This window comes from Paramormyrops kingsleyae, chromosome 19, assembly GCF_048594095.1.
Source record: "Paramormyrops kingsleyae isolate MSU_618 chromosome 19, PKINGS_0.4, whole genome shotgun sequence".
Classification (NCBI taxonomy): domain Eukaryota; kingdom Metazoa; phylum Chordata; class Actinopteri; order Osteoglossiformes; family Mormyridae; genus Paramormyrops; species Paramormyrops kingsleyae.
The window spans coordinates 9,947,240-9,969,935 of record NC_132815.1 but is presented as its reverse complement, the minus strand read 5'-3'; the positions used below and the strand labels follow the sequence as shown (position 1 = coordinate 9,969,935).

The 22,696-nt window shown below is 37.3% G+C and overlaps 2 protein-coding genes and 1 long non-coding RNA gene across 3 annotated transcripts; all 3 read left to right on the top strand.

The window, feature by feature from the left end:
- The first annotated feature begins 7,274 nt into the window (after positions 1-7,274).
- Positions 7,275-11,673, top strand: LOC140577631 (adhesion G protein-coupled receptor F5). Its single transcript, XM_072703097.1, has 5 exons — positions 7,275-7,296; positions 7,808-7,960; positions 8,875-9,039; positions 11,321-11,365; positions 11,492-11,673. The coding sequence occupies exons 1-5, from the start codon at positions 7,275-7,277 to the stop codon at positions 11,536-11,538; spliced, it is 432 nt and encodes a 143-aa protein (XP_072559198.1). The 3' UTR covers positions 11,539-11,673.
- A 2,231-nt stretch (positions 11,674-13,904) lies between these two features.
- On the top strand, positions 13,905-15,757 carry LOC111856504 (uncharacterized). Its single transcript, XR_011984094.1, has 3 exons — positions 13,905-14,069; positions 15,019-15,240; positions 15,624-15,757. It is a non-coding gene; the product is annotated as an uncharacterized lncRNA (long non-coding RNA).
- A 1,292-nt stretch (positions 15,758-17,049) lies between these two features.
- On the top strand, positions 17,050-21,171 carry LOC111856784 (adhesion G protein-coupled receptor F5-like). The gene is made up of 6 exons (XM_023837014.2): positions 17,050-17,967; positions 18,153-19,499; positions 19,735-19,776; positions 19,890-19,949; positions 20,177-20,231; positions 20,450-21,171. The coding sequence occupies exons 1-6, from the start codon at positions 17,674-17,676 to the stop codon at positions 20,512-20,514; spliced, it is 1,863 nt and encodes a 620-aa protein (XP_023692782.2). The 5' UTR covers positions 17,050-17,673; the 3' UTR covers positions 20,515-21,171.
- Positions 21,172-22,696: the final 1,525 nt, after the last annotated feature.

Sequence of the window (22,696 nt, the reverse complement as noted above, 5' to 3'; positions counted from 1 at the left end):
ACCAATGTGAGCTCTAAACAGTTTTGCTCATTTTGCTAAATAAATGTAGGATTGCAATATAGTGTCAGGTAAATGAATGTTCTGGATTTTGGAATGACCAGAAAGGATACCCTGAAAGATAAACAAGTGTTCATTTACTGAATAAAGCCCCAATGAATCCATCAAAACACTTAATAATCAAAAACTAATTTGAATCAGTTAATCTATGGAAATCTAAAGCGCAAACAATCTAAACAGACCACGAAAGAAACAGGGACATAGTGATGTACTGCAAATACAGTATGTGACTGTTGTGCTGAAACACATTCACAAAATTACATTTAACACAATAAGGAGAGAAGTATTGCGTTGATTTTTATGACGAGTCATGATTTATCATTTTAATCACATTTGCTTTCCTGTTAATTGTGGTTACATTGAGCTCAATGAAAGGGTTTGTATCCAAGCCTGTAGACTCTGTAAACTCTGTAAACTGTGAACTTGCTTACAGGACTTGATTGATATCACAATTTTATTTGTTTTCTTAATAAATGAAAGTTTACATAAATTGTGTTTGTGTTAAAGAATGTTATATATCAGATGTCTTCCAGACTGGCCCAGATTTGCTAAGACACAAGGAAATTGGTTAAAAATGGAAACTGGTTTGGTTGGTACCATGGCGCTTGCTTACTACCTTTCAGGAAGTTCTAGACAAATATGTTTCTCTCACATCATAAGATGTTCCTTCAGACTGGTGTGCTTGCCGTGTTTTTTTCCCCATCAGCATGTGGCAAATATAATTAGCAAGTGAACAGTTCAGCAACACACATCAGGTAAGTAAGGGATTATTTACATCTTTGCAACATGACTTGTGTAAATGTAATAACTACATACTATATGTCTCCATTGCCTGAGCAATGTATATGTACTTTGTTGTCAATGAAGTAATGAAATATTTCTGTTAATAATGCTGTTACTGGGGAATTAATAGAATTAGACATTTCGAATAGTATTTACTACTATTACACTACTACTACTGTTGCTGCTACTATACACTACTACTGCTACTACTACTAACAATAATAAGTAAATACATCTATGAATTTTAAATTGGTATACATTTTATTTAATAAATAATATATAAATACTAGATATATAAGACTTCAAGATTCAGGATTTTTATTTGTCACATGCACTATTGTGCAGTACAATGGCAGTGAAATCTTATTGTGGCAAAACAGCTCTGTTACTTTGCATATACATATATAAAACAAAAGGGAAAATAGTTAAGATAAATAACAAAATATAGAATTAAAAGAAACTATTAGAAAAGGCAAAATAAGTAAAAATATGTATGAATGCATTATAACGCGCAAAGTTAGATGCAAAATCCTTCCACAGCATTAATGTTAAGTGCAAATGCAGTATTCGTGGAGTAATTATCAGAATTTGCAACCTGTCTGTGAACGTGTATAATTTGCACTTTTTCCCTTCTTCACGTGGATTTCCTTCTGCGGTATAAATGCACACATTTCTTTGTAAATTACTGATAAAAACTGATATTCCATAGTGTACAGCCTTGTGCCATTTGCTCCCTGGGATAGATTCCCAGCAGTAGGAAGATGGATGGTTGGGAAATATGGGCACATTTACCAAAATTCAAGGAACTAAGACAGAGGTGTGTCTGCTTGGAGTTTTATTGATTTTGGAGGCCGATTTTGGTAATTGTGACCAAGCAAAGTGTGAGGTAACTGGCAGTGGTGCTGGGTATCTATGATTCTTCCATACTGTTAGAATTGCTTGTGCAGGCTGGTACAGAATCAAATTCACGTGGTATGTTACCAGTATTGAGTTTACAACAAAGCATGGGAGCTTTGCATAGAATTTAGAGCAATTTGAGTCTTTTCTGCTACTTGCAAGCAGCTCGTTGCATTTTCTGCGTAGAATAAACCTGGCAAGATCTCCTCAGCCATTGTTCAAGTGGGAGCCAAAGCCTTCAGCATCTTGTAAGTTTCCAAAGAAATCCAAATCTGTCCGTATCTTTGCCAGAAACGATTGAAGAAACACATGTTAATGTTCCAGTTCTAGAATTTTAATGAACTTTGGGATTCTATCTATAGTATTTGGATAGTCTGCACTGCTCTCTCTCTCTCTCTCTCTCTCTCTCTATATATATATATATATATATATATATATATATATACACTCACCTAAAGGATTATTAGGAATACCTGTTCAATTTCTCATTAATGCAATTATCTAATCAACCAATCGCATGGCAGTTGCTTCAATGCATTTAGGGGTGTGGTCCTGGTCAAGACAATCTCCTGAACTCCAAACTGAATGTCAGAATGGGAAAGAAAGGTGATTTAAGCAATTTTGAGCGTGGCATGGTTGTTGGTGCCAGACGGGCCGGTCTGAGTATTTCACAATCTGCTCAGTTACTGGGATTTTCACGCACAACCATTTCTAGGGTTTACAAAGAATGGTGTGCAAAGGGAAAAACATCCAGTATGCGGCACTCCCGTGGGCAAAAATGCCTTGTTGATGCTAGAGGTCAGAGGAGAATGGGCCGACTGATTCAAGCTGATAGAAGAGCAACTTTGACTGAAATAACCACTCGTTACAACCGAGGTATGCAGCAAAGCGTTTGTGAAGCCACAACATGCACAACCTTGAGGTGGATGGGCTACAACAGCAGAAGACCCCACCGGGTACCACTCATCTCCACTACAAATAGGAAAAAGAGGCTACAATTTGCACGAGCTCACCAAAATTGGACAGTTGAAGACTGGAAAAATGTTGCCTGGTCTGATGAGTCTCGATTTCTGTTGAGACATTCAAATGGTAGAGTCAGAATTTGGCGTAAACAGAATGAGAACATGGATCCATCATACCTTGTTACCACTGTGCAGGCTGGTGGTGGTGGTGTAATGGTGTGGGGGATGTTTTCTTGGCACACTTTAGGCCCCTTAGTGCCAATTGGGCATCGTTTAAATGCCACGGCCTACCTGAGCATTGTTTCTGACCATGTCCATCCCTTTATGACCACCATGTACCCATCCTCTGATGGCTACTTCCAGCAGGGTAATGCACCATGTCACAAAGCTCGAATCATTTCAAATTGGTTTCTTGAACATGACATGAGTTCACTGTACTACAATGGCTCCCACAGTCACCAGATCTCAACCCAATAGAGCATCTTTGGGATGTGGTGGAACGGGAGCTTCGTGCCCTGGATGTGCATCCCACAAATCTCCATCAACTGCAAGATGCTATCCTATCAATATGGGCCAACATTTCTAAAGAATGCTTTCAGCACCTTGTTGAATGAATGCCACGTAGAATTAAGGCAGTTCTGAAGGCGAAAGGGGGTCAAACACCGTATTAGTATGGTGTTCCTAATAATCCTTTAGGTGAGTGTATATATATATATATAGAGGGAGAGAGAGAGAGAGGCTATTCATTTTTTGGCCTTGCAATATTTATAAGCTAAAGTATACACAAAAATAGAGCAATACACTATCCATATTACGTCCTCCGGTTAACAAGAGTTTTTCCCATGTTGTTAGAATTTATAGGTAGATAGCTGTAACCAATTCACATTTTTTATTAATTTAAAGCATTTGCTAGGGGCAGGTCAGTAAACTTATGCATACATTTTATATTAACGTAAGGTGTTGACTAGTGGAACATTTATGAAAAGAGTAATGGTGCATTTTTTTAACCAAATATGGAAAGTACGGTTATCAGGTTTCTCTACGTGCTGAAAACGATTTTTTAAATATGAGACAAACCACATAAAGATAGGTCTAGACAGGTTTATGCAAGCCTGCCTCACGAAGGGCAGCGTTTAGGTTTACAGACACAATTGTTACTTTTGCATCAGAAGACAACAATACATTGTTTTTGCTGTTTCTGGGCTGTATGGAAATCCAAAGAAAATATTTACGAATATTATTATCATCTAAATAGTTGTTAACTTACCAATGATGACAAAGTATGTACCTCAAGGCTATTTTTGCACAGGAATTAGATGTAGTGATAGGTAATAGATTCAATACAAGATTCAAGGTATTTTACTTGAAGTGTATATAACAGTGCATATTCATTACGCAGCTATTCTTTTCTGTAAATTACAATGTTAAATTTCCATTTTCGATTGCATACGGTACAGTGACCGATTTTCGAATCAGGAATAATAACATGAGTAATGTTGTATGAGGCAGAGAGAAAGCCTATAAACTCTTGTACTTGAATTCTGTACTTGTACAATTCTGTAACTAGTTTAAGTTTGAACAATAGGGAAGTAGCAGAATGTCAAAATATTTTTTGTAGTGCATGCAGTGGTGATGCTCATGTGCCACGATGACTGGTCGACCTCCAATCTTTCACTGTTTATTTCCATTTATGCTTAGCTGTTGGGTTTTAAGGGACCTTTCCATGCATTCCCAATGGGCTGCACGTTGGGACATAAATGTTCTTGTTCTTATGTTACTTCACTGTGACTTTTCTCTTGTATGGAAAGGTAATTAAATCATTAAAAATGATTGTCGTCTTTCCCAGGCTTTACGAGTAATATGTGGCTTTTCAAATAGTTGTTCCTGGGGAACTAAACCTTTCACATTCCCTTTGCTTGTCTGACACAGCCTGCATGTTACGCATTTTACAGAACAATATACCCTCTCAACTCCTGTCCGAGAACAACAGGACACATTTAATGATTTCCCTCCAAATTGCAAAGGAATGTCTTATGGATCCGTGAACAAAGTGATATATGTTTGTAACCTCCTTATTTATAGGTACAGGGATGGAAGGTCAGAAACTGTTATTCATAATCCTCCTGATGGTAACATGCACCGTCTTTAAAGCAGGAGAATTTGCTGAAATCCCAGACTACTTTGGCACAGTAAGTCATTTTATTCTCTATGTTACCAAGCCTTTCTTTTATGAAACAATATAATTGTATATTTTGTTTTTTAATGTGTATTTCCCAATTTATATGCTCCTATAAATTTGTGTGTGTATGTATGTGTGTGGGAGGCTTTTAACAGTTATATGCAGAACAAATATTAAGGTAATCAGGGTTGATTGCTGCAGACTGAACTGCTCCAATTAACAAAAGTCAACTAATCTTGAAAAACAGATTTGGTAATGATGATATGAAAAAGCAATAAATCAGTCCAAAGGTCCGAGTTCAGAGTAGACTCTTTAATGGAACAGCAGAGTTCATAAGCAAAAGTTTGAATAAAGCAGTTCGAAAATGGAATAAGACAAAACAAAGGTTCAGAACAACAAGCACAATATCTCACAAAGCAGTGAGAACACATAGTCTTTACATTATATGCCTCTTAATCAGTAAACGAGTTACCATGTGTTCAATGACTGAAGAAGAACTGACACTATTTTCATTTAATCCAATTTATATGAATCAGTAAATAGAACATATTGCTAATTCTTATGTTTATAAAGTAGTATCTGAAAACACTATGCACAGTATCTTAAAGGTAGCTTGCCAATGAAAATAACCTGTACCTGTAATTACTTTTAACCCTTATCTGTCATCAATAAATCACATAAAATAGACTCATTGTTTCAGATGAATAGAGGCTATTTAATGCTGAGCTGTCAGAGTCCCAGAGAGATCATTTCAATGCTGATGTACAGCAATCCGCTGTGCAAAGTGTCGCCCAGAAAGGGTTAATCCTTAGCAGAACTTATTGATATTACGCCACTGGCACCAAATGAAGAATTCACATGGGTGTGCCAAGGAATGCTAGACATCTACTACATTTATATTTGTTAGCTGGTCAAGTTTCACTCTCCTGGAAAAATAGTCAGACTTGGAAATGGTTTATTGTAACACTCTTATTTATTAGTTCATTTCAAATGCTCCAGAAATATCAGAAAAGGCACATCCATATTTTTCTAATGTCAAACATATTCTGCAATAATATTTTACCTAAAGTAAAAAGCATTATAGTGTGTCAAACAAAAGGTTTTGCCTTTTAGATTTGTACCGATTAGTGGGTATTTTTTTTATTTTAGATAGACAACAAGGAGGCAAACTCATCCCAAGTCCAAGTCAGGCAAAAAAGAGTTGGTATGTTTTTATTAATCTTGTCCAGATTACATATAGAAATAACTCTGCTCAGAATAAGTGATTGGAATATGGATGGACTGATACGGAGCCCCCACCTCCTCTTTTACAGAACTAACAACGCTTTGGAACATCTCTTTTGATATTGAAGTTAAGACTTCAGGCCAAGATGACGCTAAAGAAATGAGATCAGCACTGAATGCAAGTATTTTTCTTTTCCAACTTGAAAACACAGTTAACATCACTGAAGTTAACATTACTACAGGTAATTACACTTTTGTGACATTTTGAATTCTGCTTCCGATCTTTGTATGGGGATTTGCATGGTCTCCCCATGATGCATTGGTTCCCCCCCCACACTCAAAAAGACCAGCTGTTAGGATAATTGTGTGCAGTGGTTAAATCAGTTACAGAGCCGTCCTGTTTACTTATCATACATATTTATGATCACACCCTTAAAGATGCAGCACATCCATTTGTTGTTATGTTGTTCTACCATTTCAAAGGCGCACAAAGTAAAATTTAAAATGTGATCAAAAAGTTTTTTTCCCCATATTGGTATTGTACATGTTGCATGGTTAAAATGTACTTGGAAATTTTTTGAAAAATAATGTTTAAATCAAACTTAAAAGTGCATCAAAATCGCTACAAGTATTACGCTTGCTTATTTATTGGCAATGTCCACGTGAAAATGTATTAAAATATCAAGGTACATACACACGTCTTACCTCTAGCAGGGTTTAGCTAGTAAGTGAAGTTTTGACGGCAGACCAGAATAAGTCAACATACAGAAACACAGGACAGAAATCAAGACATCCTGTAGCAATATCTCATTCACCAGCTACTAATGAAAATTAACATTAAGGCTGATGAAAATACATGAATTTTAGCTCAAAATTGACCTTTTATTAAACCATTCACTTGGAGTCTTCCACTAAATTTTGGAGCATCACGTAAAAAAATGGTTAACATTGAAAGGGGAGGATCTGCGCTTCTGCAAGATCCCGTTTAGACATGAGGACTTGGACCTGGGCTGGTTGCATGTATGTGACCTGAGATGGATTACGACTGGCTGCAAGTGACTCTAAGGGGTCAAAAGATGGATGGATTAATTATAGCCTTTCAATTACATTCATACAAGCGGTGTTTGCTTTGTACCCAAATGCTCTCAATTCATCCTCAGTGTGTTACCAGAATGGTACGGGATTCCAGTGCAAGTGTGAAGAACCGCTAACCTGGTCATACAACAGCTGTGTTGCATACACCCCTTGTGATGACATCATTCAAGGTACATGCAGATGCATCAATGCTGTACCGTCTGATGGACATCGCTGCCAACTACAACTATGTAAGTACAATCAATCCTATTTATGTTGTCATGTACAATTATGCAACTAAAACTTCTAAAGAAAATAACATTTATTTTTCAGAATTATTGACTTAAGTATTATATTCTGTTTAGTATATCTTATGCTACCAAATTCCAAAAACTACTTTTGAAATGAGTAGTAGAACTAGACCATACATGACGAAATGAGATGTAATACACCAAATTAAAGGTAAACAGACTTTCTGTACATAACTGACAAAATATAATCAATTGGATGGTTTAACAATTGCTGTTCTATCTTTGGAGCTTTTATCTTTGATGCCATGCACATAGTTGGTTTTTTAGCTTTAATAGTACTTGAAATTCTCCTTGTGTACTTCTTTTTGCTTCTCATACAGCTACCAGAATTGAATTGGACTATGACATTAACATTGAGGTGACCGTGTCAGATATCGCAGTGATAAATGATCTGAGGAACCTGCTTGCAACAACACCATTCCCATATCCACTGACTGATACCATTGAATTAACTGGGGTGAACTTAACAACAGGTAAAAGCAATCGCTCGGAGATTGTTTCTTCACAATTTCTTTCAAATTATCTAACGGAAATTTTAAGATACACTACTGTTCACCATTTAGAAGTTTGGGGTCACTTAGAAATTTCCTTGCTTTTGAAAAAAATCTAGTTTTTTTGTCTGTTAAAATAACATCAGATTGATCAGAAAGACTGTATAGACATTGCTAATGTTGTAAACAACTATCAATAGCTGGAAATGTCTGCTTTGTAATGGAATATCTACACAGGTGTACAGAGGCACATTATCACCAACAATCAGTCCTGTGTTCCAGTGGAATGTTGTGTTTGCTAATGCAAGTTTATCATTTTAAAAGGTTGATTGATCATTAGAAAGCCCCATTGCAGGTATGTTAGCACAGATGAAAATTGTTGTACTGATTAAAAAAGCAATAAAACTGGCCTTCTTTGGACTAGTTCAGTATCTGGAGCATCAGCAATTGTGAGTTCGATTTCAAGCTCAAAATGGTCAGAAACAAAAGAACTTTCTTCTGAAACTCCTCAGTCTCTTGTTGTTCTGAGAAATGAAGGCTATTCCATACAAGAAATTGCCAGGAAACTGAAGATCTCATACAGTGCTGTGTACTACTCCCTTCACAAAGCAGTGCAAACTGTATCTAACCAAAACAGAAAGAGGAGAGGGAGGCCCTGGTGCACAACTAGGCGAGAGGATAAATACATTAGAGTGTGTAGATGGAAAATTAGACGTATCATAGGTCTTAAACTGGCAGCTTCATTAAATAGTACCTGCTTCAGACCAGTCCCAACATCAACAGTGAAAAAGCAACTCCAGGATGCTGGCCTTTCAGAAAGCAGACACATTATTTTCCTTATTTGAATAAAGTGAACCCACTGATTACTTCTGACTATCTCATTCTTGCTTCCTCAGTTTGTTACCCGAATGGTCCTGGATTCCAGTGCATGTGTGAAGAACAGTTTGCCTGGTTGAACGACAGCTGTGTTGCGTACACCCCTTGTGATGACATCATTAATGGCACATGCAGATGCATCAACGGAATACCGGCCGATGGACAGTTCTGCCAACTAACGCCAAGTAACTATCGTTCAAACACTTTTCCTATATGTGCCACATACTAGATCTCATAAAACTTCTTTGCTGTAATAGAAGTATTTGTGTGGGCGGTCCTTAGTCATTCTTGTAGTGATCTTGATTTTATCTAAGGGAAAATATTGAAGTTCCAGTGGATGGAAATGTATGACATAGAAAATAGGAAACAAAAACATATGTCATACATAAATCAAACTAAAGAAGTGACCATACCTTTGACACTTTTGCAACTATAACTGCTCAAATACAATTGGTTGAAGAGATTTTTTTACATGACTAAAACACTCTTTGTTTTCAATCCAGTTCATATTGTAATTCAGTAATTTCCCCACAGTTAGAATAGCTTTGCTATTCTATTATTTATTCTCCTTCTGAAGTAATGAATGTTACATTTACTCTTTTCAAGACACCAAAAGTGCTTTACAGAACCAATGGTGAGCCACTTGAACCACCACCACTGTGTAGCCCCCACCAGGTTGATGTGACAGCAGCCATTCTGCACCAGTACGCTTACCACACAGTAGCTAAGGTGGTGAAGGGACAGGAGAGATTTTAGCAACTAGATACAGGTGATGATTAGTAGGCCGGATTTGATAGGGCCACAGTGGGCAGTTTTAACCAGGGCATTGGGGTACCTCCCCTACTCTTTCAAAGGATGCCCAGGGATTTTTTATGACCTCAGAGAGTCAGGACCTCGGTTTTGCATCTCATCCAAAGGATGGTGCCATTTTTACAGCATAGTGTTCCTGTCACTGCACTAGGGGATCGGGGTCAGTGGTGGGCAGGGTTCTGCTAACTGCTAATTATAAAAGCTCACTTCTTCATTAGCAAAACATTGTTCCTGCTTACTCTGAAAACCATCAACAGACCAGTTAGCTTCCTCTGGATTTATTTCCACTAACTGTAAATCCACTAACGGTGTTTCCCAGGTAAAGTAAATCAAATTTAACCTCAAAAAAAAAACATTTCTAGATCCTAAAATCACACAAATTTACTCCAGTCTGTTGTGAGCTTTCAAAAGTCTATCTGGTATGCTGTTGGCTGACTACATGTAAACACAAAACATGACTGATCGATAACGTGTATTTAAGGTAGTCTGGGCTAAATGTAAGTGAACAAAAGTAAAATCCATTTAAACTGGGGTACCCTGAACTAAGCGGAGAACTGGGCCCTGTATCATGGCACTGGATTTCTTACTTAGTCACACACCTTGTAGGATTTCAGGTACCCAGCTTAAATATACTTTATGTTTCTTCAATTATATTTAGCCCAGTCTACCTTAAATACCACAAGTTATCCAGATCAACAAGGAATCCTGCTTCAGCACCAACACCACTTCCAACCACAACCTAGCTTTCGCAGTTGGTCTCCCATCTAACTACTGGCCAGGGCCAAACCTGTTTAGTTTCAGTATGGATTACCTAGTCCAAGCTGCAGGTGGTATGGCTATGTGTGTCCTTTTCACCCGAAGTTCTCATTATGAATGTATCACTTTAGTTTTCTTCAGGAAATTATGCATTCAAAAAGCACCAATTTACAGTGTAATGTATAGTGGACATCACAATCTTAATTCAGTGACAATTAAGTACTTCTTTTACAACTAAGCCCAAAGGATTTTTACCATTCATTTTATTATAATAAGGTTACTGAAAATTTTAATGTGTTTTTGTGGCCATATCATTATTCCCCTATTTGTTTCAATAGATGAAAATGCTACAATATCATCACATCCAGCTACATTGTTAGGTATTGTGGGTGGTTCATGTGCACATTAATGTATCAAGATCCATCCGTCTATCGTCCATAACCACCATATCACCCAGTGCACAATTGTGGTTAAACCTGGAGGCCGTCCTGGGATGCAGAGGGAATAAGGCAAGGGCTACGCTGGACAGGATGACTTAGCAGGATGGACAAATCAAATGTTAATTTTAATAGTGCAGTATGATGAGCTATAATTCCAGTTGGGTGCTTCCTCGTATGTGGTTATGGAAGATGGATGGATGGAATATATGAAACCCTACACTGCAAGATGGGGCTTCCCTTGAGAATCTGCCCTCCCCCCCGACAAATTTCATTGTGCCCCTCGCACTCCCCCCAACCAATTTTATGTGTAATTTCAATGATCTGATTGTGCCAAGGTATCCATTCCCCTACAACATCCATTTTTTGTGGGGTAGAGATGTTGTCTTATCGAATGGATCATGTAAATGCAGTATCCAACATCAACAATGTAAACACAGTTTAAACTGTTTTTCTTCTACAGATTCTACCACAGTGGGGCTCACAATGCAGAATATAACATCTACCGGTATGTGTATGTGGACACATTTCATGTTGGTTCCAGGGAACTTTATGCCGTAAAGCATTTTTACGTTGCTGTGAACTTATCAAGTACACGAGCCTGATTTTTATCGTGCCTCCTTTGCCTTTACAGATGCTGCCACCACCTACACTGCTGTGTCATCTGGTGCGTACAGCTGATAAACCTTCCGGCTCTTGCTTATGCTGCAGACATATATTCTTTGCTTTTTATTTTCTGTAGATTCTGCCACAACAACGCTCACAACAGGAATGTCCAAGATAGAAGTCCTAGTATGTCCTGGCAATGATTTATAATTAAGTCCCTTTAATAATAATTTCAAGGAGCTCATCATGGTAATTTAATTGTCAACATGCACATAGAGTCAAGAAAGAGCTGTACCCATGTCACTGATACGTAGGCGATAGAGCTGTGTTTGTACTGTATAGTTATATAGCTCAATAACCCACCTTACCTTCTGTGCTAACTGGTATCGCTGTTTAGTCTTGTGTTACCAGTTAACAGTATTGCTCGAATTTTTCATGGAACTATGGGAATTGATACTGGCAAATTGTGCCAGGACATTGCAACTGAATGGACTGTATTAGTGAGTATATCCTGCAAGCTGTTTATAAGTCCTTTGTAACCCAACCCTTTTTGACCAAATTCTTTGTCACCATGGTAGCTGTGACTGGCTCGATTACGTCAAGCTCTACAATGTCACCCATAACCGGCCGTAAGTGCTGTTGTGCCATTTGACTTTGTGTACCTGTTTTTGTTTTATTAGGTCCTATTAATAGAAATATACGCTCCATTACGAAGCTTCTGTCTTTCCTATCTTGGATAAAAATAAGGTTAACCAAAAGGTTAAAAATAAGGTTTATAAAAAAAGTTTATACAGAGCTGGAATTACATTTAATTTATCCTGCATCCTGTATGGACACTTATTTTATGATTTTTTTTTAAATATAGCATTTCAGGGTTTTATATTTTTTGATACAGTGGAATCACCCCAGTTTGGTAATCAAAGTGCATGTATGGGGTAGAATGGCAGACTGGCATCTGGTTAGATGAATACTGGCAGTAAATTTCCTGAGGAAAGCAAGTCACATTAGAAAAACTGTTCAAAACAATCTCAGTCGTTTACCTGCGAACCGCCAGTTGAGAAGCAGTTAGCAAGATAACTAACTACTAGCTAATGCCTGTTGTAGCAGCTGGATAATGTGGTTTGTAAGGATGACCAGGACATTGATGGACTATGATTCTTTTGTAGCTGGGAAGATGTGATGGCTGATGGGCAGGATCAGTGGTAATTTAACTGATGATGTAATCATTTTAGACTGGTCTGAGCCCAGCAGAAGTCGTCTCAGGTCTATCTACAAGTTCCTATATTTTAGTTATTGTTATAAGTGGTATATATACTGAAACTTTTTTTAATCTTTATATTTTTATCTTATTTTTTATAGGATTTAAGCTGCAGATGTCATTTAGCATGTTACGGAATTTCACAGAGGACTTAAAAGACCCCGCAACAATGATGTACAAAAATTTAAAAAATAACATTGAATCAGCAGTAAGTATCAGTAAAAAAACTACTGTACTGTACAACGTTATCATACCTACTGGTTTTATCTTAAACCAATAAAAGAAAAAAATAAATGAAATCACACAAATAAACATAATTTTTTAAATTTTGTGTCATATAGTTGAAGAAAATGTATGATATCACTCTAAATTATTTTATGCTTCCATTGTTAATGCTGTCTCATCCAGCTCTGTGAAAAATACAAAGCTATATCGGGGTTTATTCGAGTAGAGGTAACTAACTTCAGGTAAGTTTGCTCATTTATTTGTTTATTTTTACATTTATTTTCTTGAATCTTAGACTTGGAGACATATTACTACAGATTTTTATGGCTGATGAGCCTGTTCTGTTCTTTGTTTGCCTTTTTTTTTTAAACAGGCCTGGAAGTGTGATTACTGACTTCTTATTACAGACCAACCAACTGAATTCCACTGAAATCGCAACAGCAAATGATAAATTTGTGGCTGATCTTGTAACCAAAGGGTTTAATGCTGACTCTGATTCTTTTCAAGGAGTTCTTCATGGTAAGATGAAAGTGCTATGCCCTTAAAAATTAACTGTAAGAATGGACAGAATACAAAAAATGTTTATTCATAGATAACTAGATGTAGTGTAACTAAACATATACGTATATTTGTTTTCATTTTTACAATACAAAGTGAAGTTAAGAACATTACTTTAAAGGTTTTGACTGAAGTATTCAGTGTGTGTGTGTGTGTCCAGGGGGCTTTCCTCTGGATCCTTCCCACTCCTGAAAGACAATTTAGTTTGGGTGTATTTCTCTCCGTGAATTGACATTAGTCATTTTGTCCATCTTCTCATTCATTTAGCTATATTTCTTGCTGTTCATTTTGATTACCATTTATTCTTATTATTGGAATGTGCTTGTCTGTATATACTGACAGCATATTTCCTCCATTCTTCAAGGACCAGAACCTTTCACAAAGAACTATGAGATGATATATCCTGGTAACACCATGGAGCTGACATGCATGGTCCCAGAATCAATGCAAAAAGGAAGCGTGTCGTGGTTTGTGAATAATGTACCAGTGTATAATGATACAAAGTACACAATCACCAGCTCAACTCTAAAACTTACCGTTAAGGATATAAGCACTGATGACAGTGGTAAGTGGATCATTCATTTATTATCAATCCACCATCCATCCATACAGCCATACATCCATCCTCCAACCAACAAGGAGTTTTTCTCAGGCAACACAGGAAAAACAACAGGGGTACATCCTGGAGAGATGCCAGTCCATCACAGAACATATTTACACACACCCTGTCAAACAGTACAGCTGACTAATTAATATGAGGAGACCATGAAAAAAATGCAAATGGGACTCAAACTCCCAGCCCCAGTGGTGTCATGAGGCTTCCTGCCAACTGAGCCACAGGCTGACCTCCCCCCATTATATATTATTAAAAAGCTTAAAATATCCCAGTCGTGACTGAGTATTAATGCCACGGCGAAGAGCAATGCAACATGTTGGCTCTGTGACACATAAAAATCTGTAGCTCTATTGTTAAGAAAACTGTGATGGTGTAAACGGAGAGGACTGATGGTGAAATAACGCAACTACACTGATAGGGGCTCAGTCATCAGTTGCTTTCTAAATACCATCTTCTACCTTAATTGTAATACATAACTCTCTAATTATCACAAAAGGTAACAAAAAAATATTTCAATGAATGTTTCCAGCATCTGCGTGATTTTTGTAGAATTGCCCAATTTAAAATTATTGTCTGTAGATGATCAGCTGAAACATTAGCCTTCATTCATCCAACCATGTTCTAACTGATGTCCAGTGCAGGATTGCAGTGCCACTGCCTTCAATATGCCCATATTTACTAATTATTTTCAGACATTGTTATACATTCCAACAAATTACGATAAAAAGTTGGTACAGCTTTTTTGGAAAGCACATACACCTTACCACTACTGCCAAATATACTTATGCAAATAATTACTTTTTACAGGGTTGACACAGATGTTATAGCCTTTTGACCTTATTTCCTGTAAGTAAAAGTCATTTTCTTAATGGTTTTCCTCCTTTGAATCTCCTCAAAGGAACATACAGATGCAGCATGAAGGATACGATTTTGATTTTCCTCCATGAAGAACTCATTAAGGTGACGAATGTTGTCGCTCCAATGGTCAAACTCAGCAGATGGCAATTGAACAGCCCGTGTGACAGTACGGAAGAAATTAGCTTGGAGTGCTGTGTCACATACAACAATATCGATGACATTGAGGCCAAATGGATGGCCAGTGTTGAACTCTCAACCAATGGTAATATTTATTTAAGTGTCTTTCCGTGACTGTAAATAACCTTCAGTTTTATTTGCAGCGTGTTGCATTACTCTTATTGTTAAATGCAATTCTCTTATCTCATTCAGAAAAAGGTAAAACTAAGTCTTCCTCAAACTTGCTCATACAGAACATTCTGCTTGAGCTTGTATGACAGAAATTGAACTGGATAATTCATACCCCCCCCCCAATTTATATTTAACTGCAGATTATGAATGTTGTTGAGTAGCTAAAGGCAACTTAATAAGTTACCAATCAGAATGTATATTTCCAGGTTTTCAATACCTGGTCTAGATGATGGATCAGTGTTGGGATATTTGTGCATCTGCATGTACCAATAGCAGTTATATATGCTCTTTTCACAGTTCACCCTGAAAGCAACATAAAATGTTTTGTCCATTCTTTTAACACTGAACAAGGAAAATGTGACCCAAAAACTTTTACCTGCCAAGTAAAAAACAGAGGAAAAATCATCAATGAAATGAAGGCCACAGTGAACTTTTTCTCAGGAGGCAAGTTTTTGATATGTTGGTTTTGGGAATAACTACTGACTCGCAATGAATCCATTAACAGAAATCTGTTCCAGAAAATGCAAAAGTCAAAATCAAAAGTTGCTCATAAAATATGATTTTGATTTCCAAATCAGAGTGAGCCTCTTTCCCCTGTGTTCCCCATGGTGTAGCACTAACGAGCCACACCTGTTCCTCGTTTAACCCCGCCTCTCGTTTCGGCACTCGTGTGGATGATCCCCAGGTGTCTCTCGTCTGCTCCCTCATCTGTGGTATATATAGTGCCTCCTTGTCCTGAGCTCCCCAGTTCGGTCATTGTATTGTTGTGTGTGTGTGTGGTCCTGCTGCTTCTCTGTGCTACCCTTCTGATTACCCTGCCCCCTGTGTTTCCCCCCTGCTCTCCCAGCCTGGTTTTGACCCCTTGCAGTCTGTTTCCTTTTGCCCTTTCTATTGTATTTTGTTGGAATAAAACCCCTTCCACTTTCCCCAACAACTGCCTTCGCCTCCCTCCTTCCCGGGTTGTGATGGTGATCGTATATCTGTTGAAAATTGTACACGTCCCTCTAAGAGTAGAGTAACAGAATCTTCTGGTTTTTAGAAAAAAAACCAGAAGCCATTTGTTGTTACATAACCACCTCTGCATTTGTTCTGTCCATGTAGCGTTTCGCTGAGTGTTAACTTCTTCCATCTGCTCCAGCACCAGAGTGTAACAGCATTCCCTATGGTTCTGGGAAGGAAGGAGACACAGCTGTTGTGTGCTGCAGGGAAAACTTTGAAGGCACCGTAACAGCAAGATGTTTACAAGGAGTTTGGGTGATTGTAGCTGATAACTGCATTTTGAGTGAAATTATCAGACTACAGAATGTATCCAAGGTAATACAGTTAAAATTAAGATAACTGATGTATTAAATTATATGTGTGACCAGCATGAAGTATAGCATCTTTCCAGTGTTAATAGTGGTATTTTTTCAGTGTAAAACTACTTTTTCTATCTGATTAACTGCATTTTTTATTTTTTTTATTTTATAATACAGTAAAACCTCGGATTGTGAGTAACTTGGTTTGCGAGTGTCTTGCTAGATGAGCAAAAATTTGATAAATGAGCAAAGTCTTGCAATACGAGTATTATGTATATGCTTTGTCTGCCGAGCGTCACGTAATCATACCTGAGCCAATGGTTCTTCTCTCTCTCTTACGCTGCTGGATTGTGGGTAACCATTTCCCATGCTCGGTGTCAGTCAGCGTGCCTCACTCGTATAATCAAAATTTAGTAGAAAAGCACTACAAAAAAGGGCTACAAAATAACCCTCCTCTTCTCCTCTCTCTCATCTCCCTCACACCATCCATGATTCTTTTCAATGGTAAAGTGCAGGTTAATTTGTTTTATGTATTTTTACTTTATATTTTGTATTAATCATTTTATATGAATATTTTTTGGGTTGTGGAACGAATCATCTGAGTTTCCATTATTTCTAATGGGAAAATTCGCTTTGATATTCGAGTGCTTTGGATTACAAGCACGTTTCCGGAATGAATTATGCTCGCAGTCTGAGGTTTTACTGTATTTATGACATATGAACGATCAGTGAAATTTATATTTATAATGGATATGTTTATACTTGGGGTGTCACGGTGGTGCAGTGGTTAACACTGTTGTCTCACTGTTGTCTTCACCAAGTTTGTATGTTCTCCCTGTGTCATTATGGGGTTTCCTCCAGCTACTGAAGTTTCCTCCCACAGGCCGAAGACATGCTGAGGCTCATTGGAGTTACCGAATTGCCCATAACATGGTTATGTGAGTGAATGGTGTGTGATTGTGCCCTGCGATGGGTTGGCGCCCCATCCTGGGTTGTTCTCTGCCTTGCGGCCATAGTCTCTGGGATCGGATGGACTGTGCTGCCTGGACATGGCAAGATGTTTAGAATCCATCCCTGTAGAGCCACATCCCAGCTGGCATCAGTGCACACACTTCCACAAAAAAGCTCCATCATTTTTGAATGTCCTCTTTTCTTTGCTCCTCTATTTCTCCCTGAAGAACCTCAATGAGATAACTGTACCAGTGTTTTTGGAAGAACTGAAAAACACCACAGAAAACCTTCAAAACGAAATAGAGAATTCAACTGCCACTATTTCTGCTATTGTCGACATTCTGAGCAGAATTTCTGCCATTACACAAACCATCAACAGTGACGTGATGACAGTAAGTGGAACTTAATACGTTTTGGGGATATAAGGGCAGATACATCTAAAGAGAAAACTGGATGGTTTCATTCAAAAGAGAAATGAAAAAATTTCATATTACATGAAATATGTTAAATCAGTTTTTATTTTTCAAGGAAAAAATCCTATTAAATTTCACTCAGATTTTTGTGTTTTTTTTTCCAGAATGTTTTGAAAACAGTGACAATTTTAGTTTCAGACCAATCTGACAAATCCTGGGCAGAACTGAACAGCGATACCAAAACCCAAAATACAAGCTCTGCTTTGCTGGAATCAGTAGAAAAAATTGCAGAAAATCTTTTAAGTGACTCCTTTAAAATAAGTACAAAAAACATTGAGTTAAGCAAAACAACATTTACAAGCACTTTCAGTACAAGTTTGAACTCATCTCAGATATTCATCCCAAGACAAGGTCTTCCCATCAACACGGGTATCACAGTTATCGTCTTTACGACTCTTGAGTTTGTCTTACCTCCACGGAGCACTGGAAACAGAAAGAATGACTCCATCAATGGAATTGTCATGTTAGTTTATGTAAATGAAACCATTAATAACATTTCAATGACGTTCGACAAAATAAGTAAAACAAAAGGAAACAACCAGTGTGTTTTTTGGAACTTCAAACTTTTTCAAGGCATTGGAGGCTGGGACGCTACTGGATGTGAACTGCAATCTGAAACGAATGACAGCATCACCTGTTCCTGTAACCACCTGACTTCCTTTTCGATGTTAATGTCACCTTTTGTACCTGAATCCATTGAGGTTGCTCTAAATTACATCACGTACTTTGGAGTCGGCATATCAATGGGATGCCTGGTCTTATGCCTTATAATTGAAGCATTTGTATGGAGAGTTGTCACTAAGAACAGCACGTCACACATGCGACACGTCGCTATAGTGAACATTGCTCTGTCTCTGCTGATTGCTGACATATGGTTCATCATTGGAGCAGCAGTGTCAGACGTAGGCCAGAGCACACCGAAGAATGCATGCAGTGCTGCAACCTTCTTCATTCACTTCTTTTACCTTGCCTTGTTCTTCTGGATGCTGATCTCAGCTCTCTTCCTCTTCTACCGTACCATGATGGTTTTCTCCCGCATGTCAAAGCGCACTATGATGGCCATTGCCTTCATGGTGGGTTACGGAGCACCATTCATCATTGCTATAATCACCATTGCAGTCACTGCTCCCAAAAATGGCTACTTTAGGCAAGATGATGCATGTTGGCTGAACTGGTACCAGACTGATGCCCTCTTGTCATTTGTGATTCCGGCCTTGATCATTGTTGTTGTGAACCTGTTGATTCTAATTGTGGTTCTATATAAACTACTGATGAGGGGTGTTGGTGAGAACCGTCAGTCTGAGGAGAAGAATGCTCTGGTGGTCATCGCAAGGTGTGTCGCTGTTTTAACTCCCATCTTTGGCATCACCTGGGGACTTGGCGTAGGGACCATGGTGGCACCTGCTAATCCCGGAGTCCACATTGCATTTTCAGTCCTCAATTCACTTCAGGTATGAATAATGGGTAATGTAATTTTGTTCCACAGCTTTTATATATTCAGTCTTCTGTAATTTGAGTCTATTGACATACACTACAACTACTAAATTTAATTGATCAAGGTTTTTACTCTTAACACTTTCACCTGAATCTACTGATCCTCTTTGTGTTGTTTAATAAGTCCAGAAATGCACAATCATTCTTGCCACCTGTACTTAAGACATACTTTTTAATATTTACATTTTCAAGGGATTCTTCATTTTAATATTTGGGACTCTCCTAGACAGCAGTGTAAGTATTGACATTTTTTCCCCATAAATGCAATTTTTGTGCTAATTCAGTGACTGTTATAGTTAATTAAGTTTTGCGACCTTGCCAGTCCATGTTTGTTTCATTGCATACAGGTTCGAACAGCCATCATGGGAAAAATTTTGTTTCTGCCAAAAACATGTAACAGAATAAGGGTATGTGCTCATTTGTACTTTTAAACAATACTTGCATAGCAAAGTTTTACCTAAAATTAAATGTAGCTTTACATTTCCTATAGCTGTCTATAAAAAAAATCACATTTATGAGGAAGATTTTTTGCAAAAATATCTACATATTTGTTTTGAATGTAACAGATTAATTGTGGCCAACTGTGACATTTTCTTTTTCAAAAAAATTGTAATGCATGTTATTTGTTATATAGAGTACAGGTGCAGGTGCATCTTCTTGGGCTGCCCATTTTAGAAGAGGAAGAAAAAGTGAGCAACCATGTACATTCTGTTCTCAACACTTGTGTGTACAACGTTTTTAAAAATGGAGATATTTTAGATGAAAACAGTCTGATAGTTCAATGATGAACATTTGGTCATGTGAGATGCATTTACATGCTTATTAATGAATGGAAAATTTGCTTTGCTGTTTACCTGTAAAGTATTGAAAACTTTATATAAAAATATTTGTATCAATGTATTTTCAGACTTCTACAATGTTTCAGAAGCTACAAGTTCAAGCCAGTCATCAGAATCATTCATTAATTTGTAAATATTTCTGAGGTATTTGAGTATTTGAAAATCAAAATTTTAAAACAATGTCTCTGTAGTGTCATTGTAGATGGTAGTGTAACTTATTGAACTATTATGAAATAGGCTGAGATTTAAATGTTTATGCTATGTAATGATCCATTGATGCTTGTAAATTGAAATACAAATTAAGGACGGAATGTTCTTAATTTGCTAACATACAACACTCTCAAGTGGTTGAATAGATGTGACTGTTTGAGTGAATGCAAAATTTGCTTAAAGACAAATCAGTTTTTTTGTACTTTTCAACTTATATCCTGGAAAGAGTTTAGCTTTGAGAAAATGTGATGAAGAATATTAGGTTTAAAGTTATGTTTTTTTTATTTTATTAATTTAGATTAAGTTTATTCATTTAGGGGCTGTGCAACATTAAACATAATAAATAAACCAATTTTATGGTCATGCATAAATGTGCAAATTACCATTTTTAAAAGTATATTTTTCTTTTTAGTTTCTTAGTACTTTGGTAATTTGACTGTTTAGTTATGAAACTTTGCAGCTGAAACAGTGGTTGAAAAGCATTGCTGTTTATTGTTAAAGAATCATTCATACACCTCCATTAACAGGCCCTGCTGTTAGTTTTGTTCTGCTTTCTTAAATAAAAGTTACAAGAACCACATTAAGTGTATGAGTTTTTTAAGGGTTGGCATGGGATGGGCGTCGGAGGTATGGTCTATTGATGGTTGTCCTGATCACATAATTATGGTGAGGCAGTGATTCTTTTCAACAATCTAACATCAGGTCTTGTGTAAGTAGCTGTTATAGTATATTCAGTATTTCATTTATTTTAGGGTCTGTTGTCAAACATCTTATTTCAGTTATTCTAATGATAAAACTTTACAAGCTCAACCGATATCAGAAAATATGATCTCTAAATAGATATTTCCTCATTCACATTGCATAATGTATGTCAGCCATATGTTCATTTAGGATTTTTTGGGGAGCAGGAGGTGATGTTACTTGTCAAGAGCTGGTTTATAAGAAAGCCTTTGTGTAAGAAATAGCATATCATTCATCATATATTGTAGTACTCTATTTTTAGATAATTCACCAACTATAGCCTGATTTAGAGAATGTGGCAAAACGGTTCATATTGTTTGATGGCATCTAACTAAAGCTTCATAGCTTATTAATTTCTAACAAACAAACCACCGAGATGGTGATGTATTATTGTTTATTTTCTATTCAGTATTAATCCAAAATGGACAGAAATTAATGGCATGTTTTGTGATCTTTACCTGTAGCATGTGAGAGAACAGTTATCATTTCTTATCTGCATTGCTGTATCTTTTATCACAGTCATAAGTGGTCAAAGGATGGATACGTAACATTGATGTTATTATTGATGCCGAAATTTATTCAATGACATGCAGCCCAAACTCCAGCCTCTTTCAAAATGACACTGTTCAGTCTCTTTTGTGTGGTGGGACTCAGTTCACTTTCATCCACATGCACGGTATTAAGGAGTGAAAGTTTTATATCTTATGTACAGATAAAGTGTCACATTGTTGTAAAATAAAATAAGTACCGGCGTGCGGGCGAGAGAGCGGTAAAATGCGGGTAGAACGGGGTTTAATTGTGCAGACAGGACTCAGGGAAGCACACGGCGAACTCACGTTACACTACGACAATGACAGATCTGGGGAATACTGACTCAGACGCGGACTAAATACACAAGACAAGCAGAAAATAACAGGCAACAGGTGATCACAATCGGGGTAACACGCGTAGGTAATGAGGGGGCGTGGCACACACGAGGATCGTACGAGCAGGTCATGACACAAATGTATTTACTTTCCATCAAATGTTGATTAATGATACACTTCAAAGAAATTGTGAGAAGTGTAATCAGTGTTTACTTGCCTTGATAAAAATGCTATGAATGATACTTTCCTGTGTATTTTCCTATGTAATTCTGCAACGTTATACTGACATTTATGTCATGTTTTATTACCTTGTATATACTGTACTTTAGGGTTTGCAAACTACCCCAACGATTTTGACGTAGCTATTTTTCGGTTTATAATAGAATAGTATAGATTTGCCATAGGATTTCTTGCCTGAGCGCAAGTCTGAACACGTGAGTGTCACGGGAGATGCGTGAGAGCTGGCAGCCCTGTGAATAAATAAAGTCCATGGTTGAG

Excerpts from the sequence above, each read along its gene's own strand:
- LOC140577631 (XM_072703097.1), top strand. The coding sequence starts at position 7,275 with ATGGTACGGGATTCCAGTGCAA. Across the intron at positions 7,961-8,874 it reads TGGGGTGAACTTAACAACAG|TTTGTTACCCGAATGGTCCT; the intron begins GTAAAAGCAATC and ends TTGCTTCCTCAG. Across the intron at positions 11,366-11,491 it reads GCAGAATATAACATCTACCG|ATGCTGCCACCACCTACACT; the intron begins GTATGTGTATGT and ends TTGCCTTTACAG.
- LOC111856784 (XM_023837014.2), top strand. The coding sequence starts at position 17,674 with ATGGCAAGATGTTTAGAATCCATCCCTGTAGAGCCACATCCCAGCTGG. Across the intron at positions 19,950-20,176 it reads AAACATGTAACAGAATAAGG|AGTACAGGTGCAGGTGCATC; the intron begins GTATGTGCTCAT and ends TTTGTTATATAG. Across the intron at positions 20,232-20,449 it reads TTTTAGAAGAGGAAGAAAAA|ACTTCTACAATGTTTCAGAA; the intron begins GTGAGCAACCAT and ends ATGTATTTTCAG.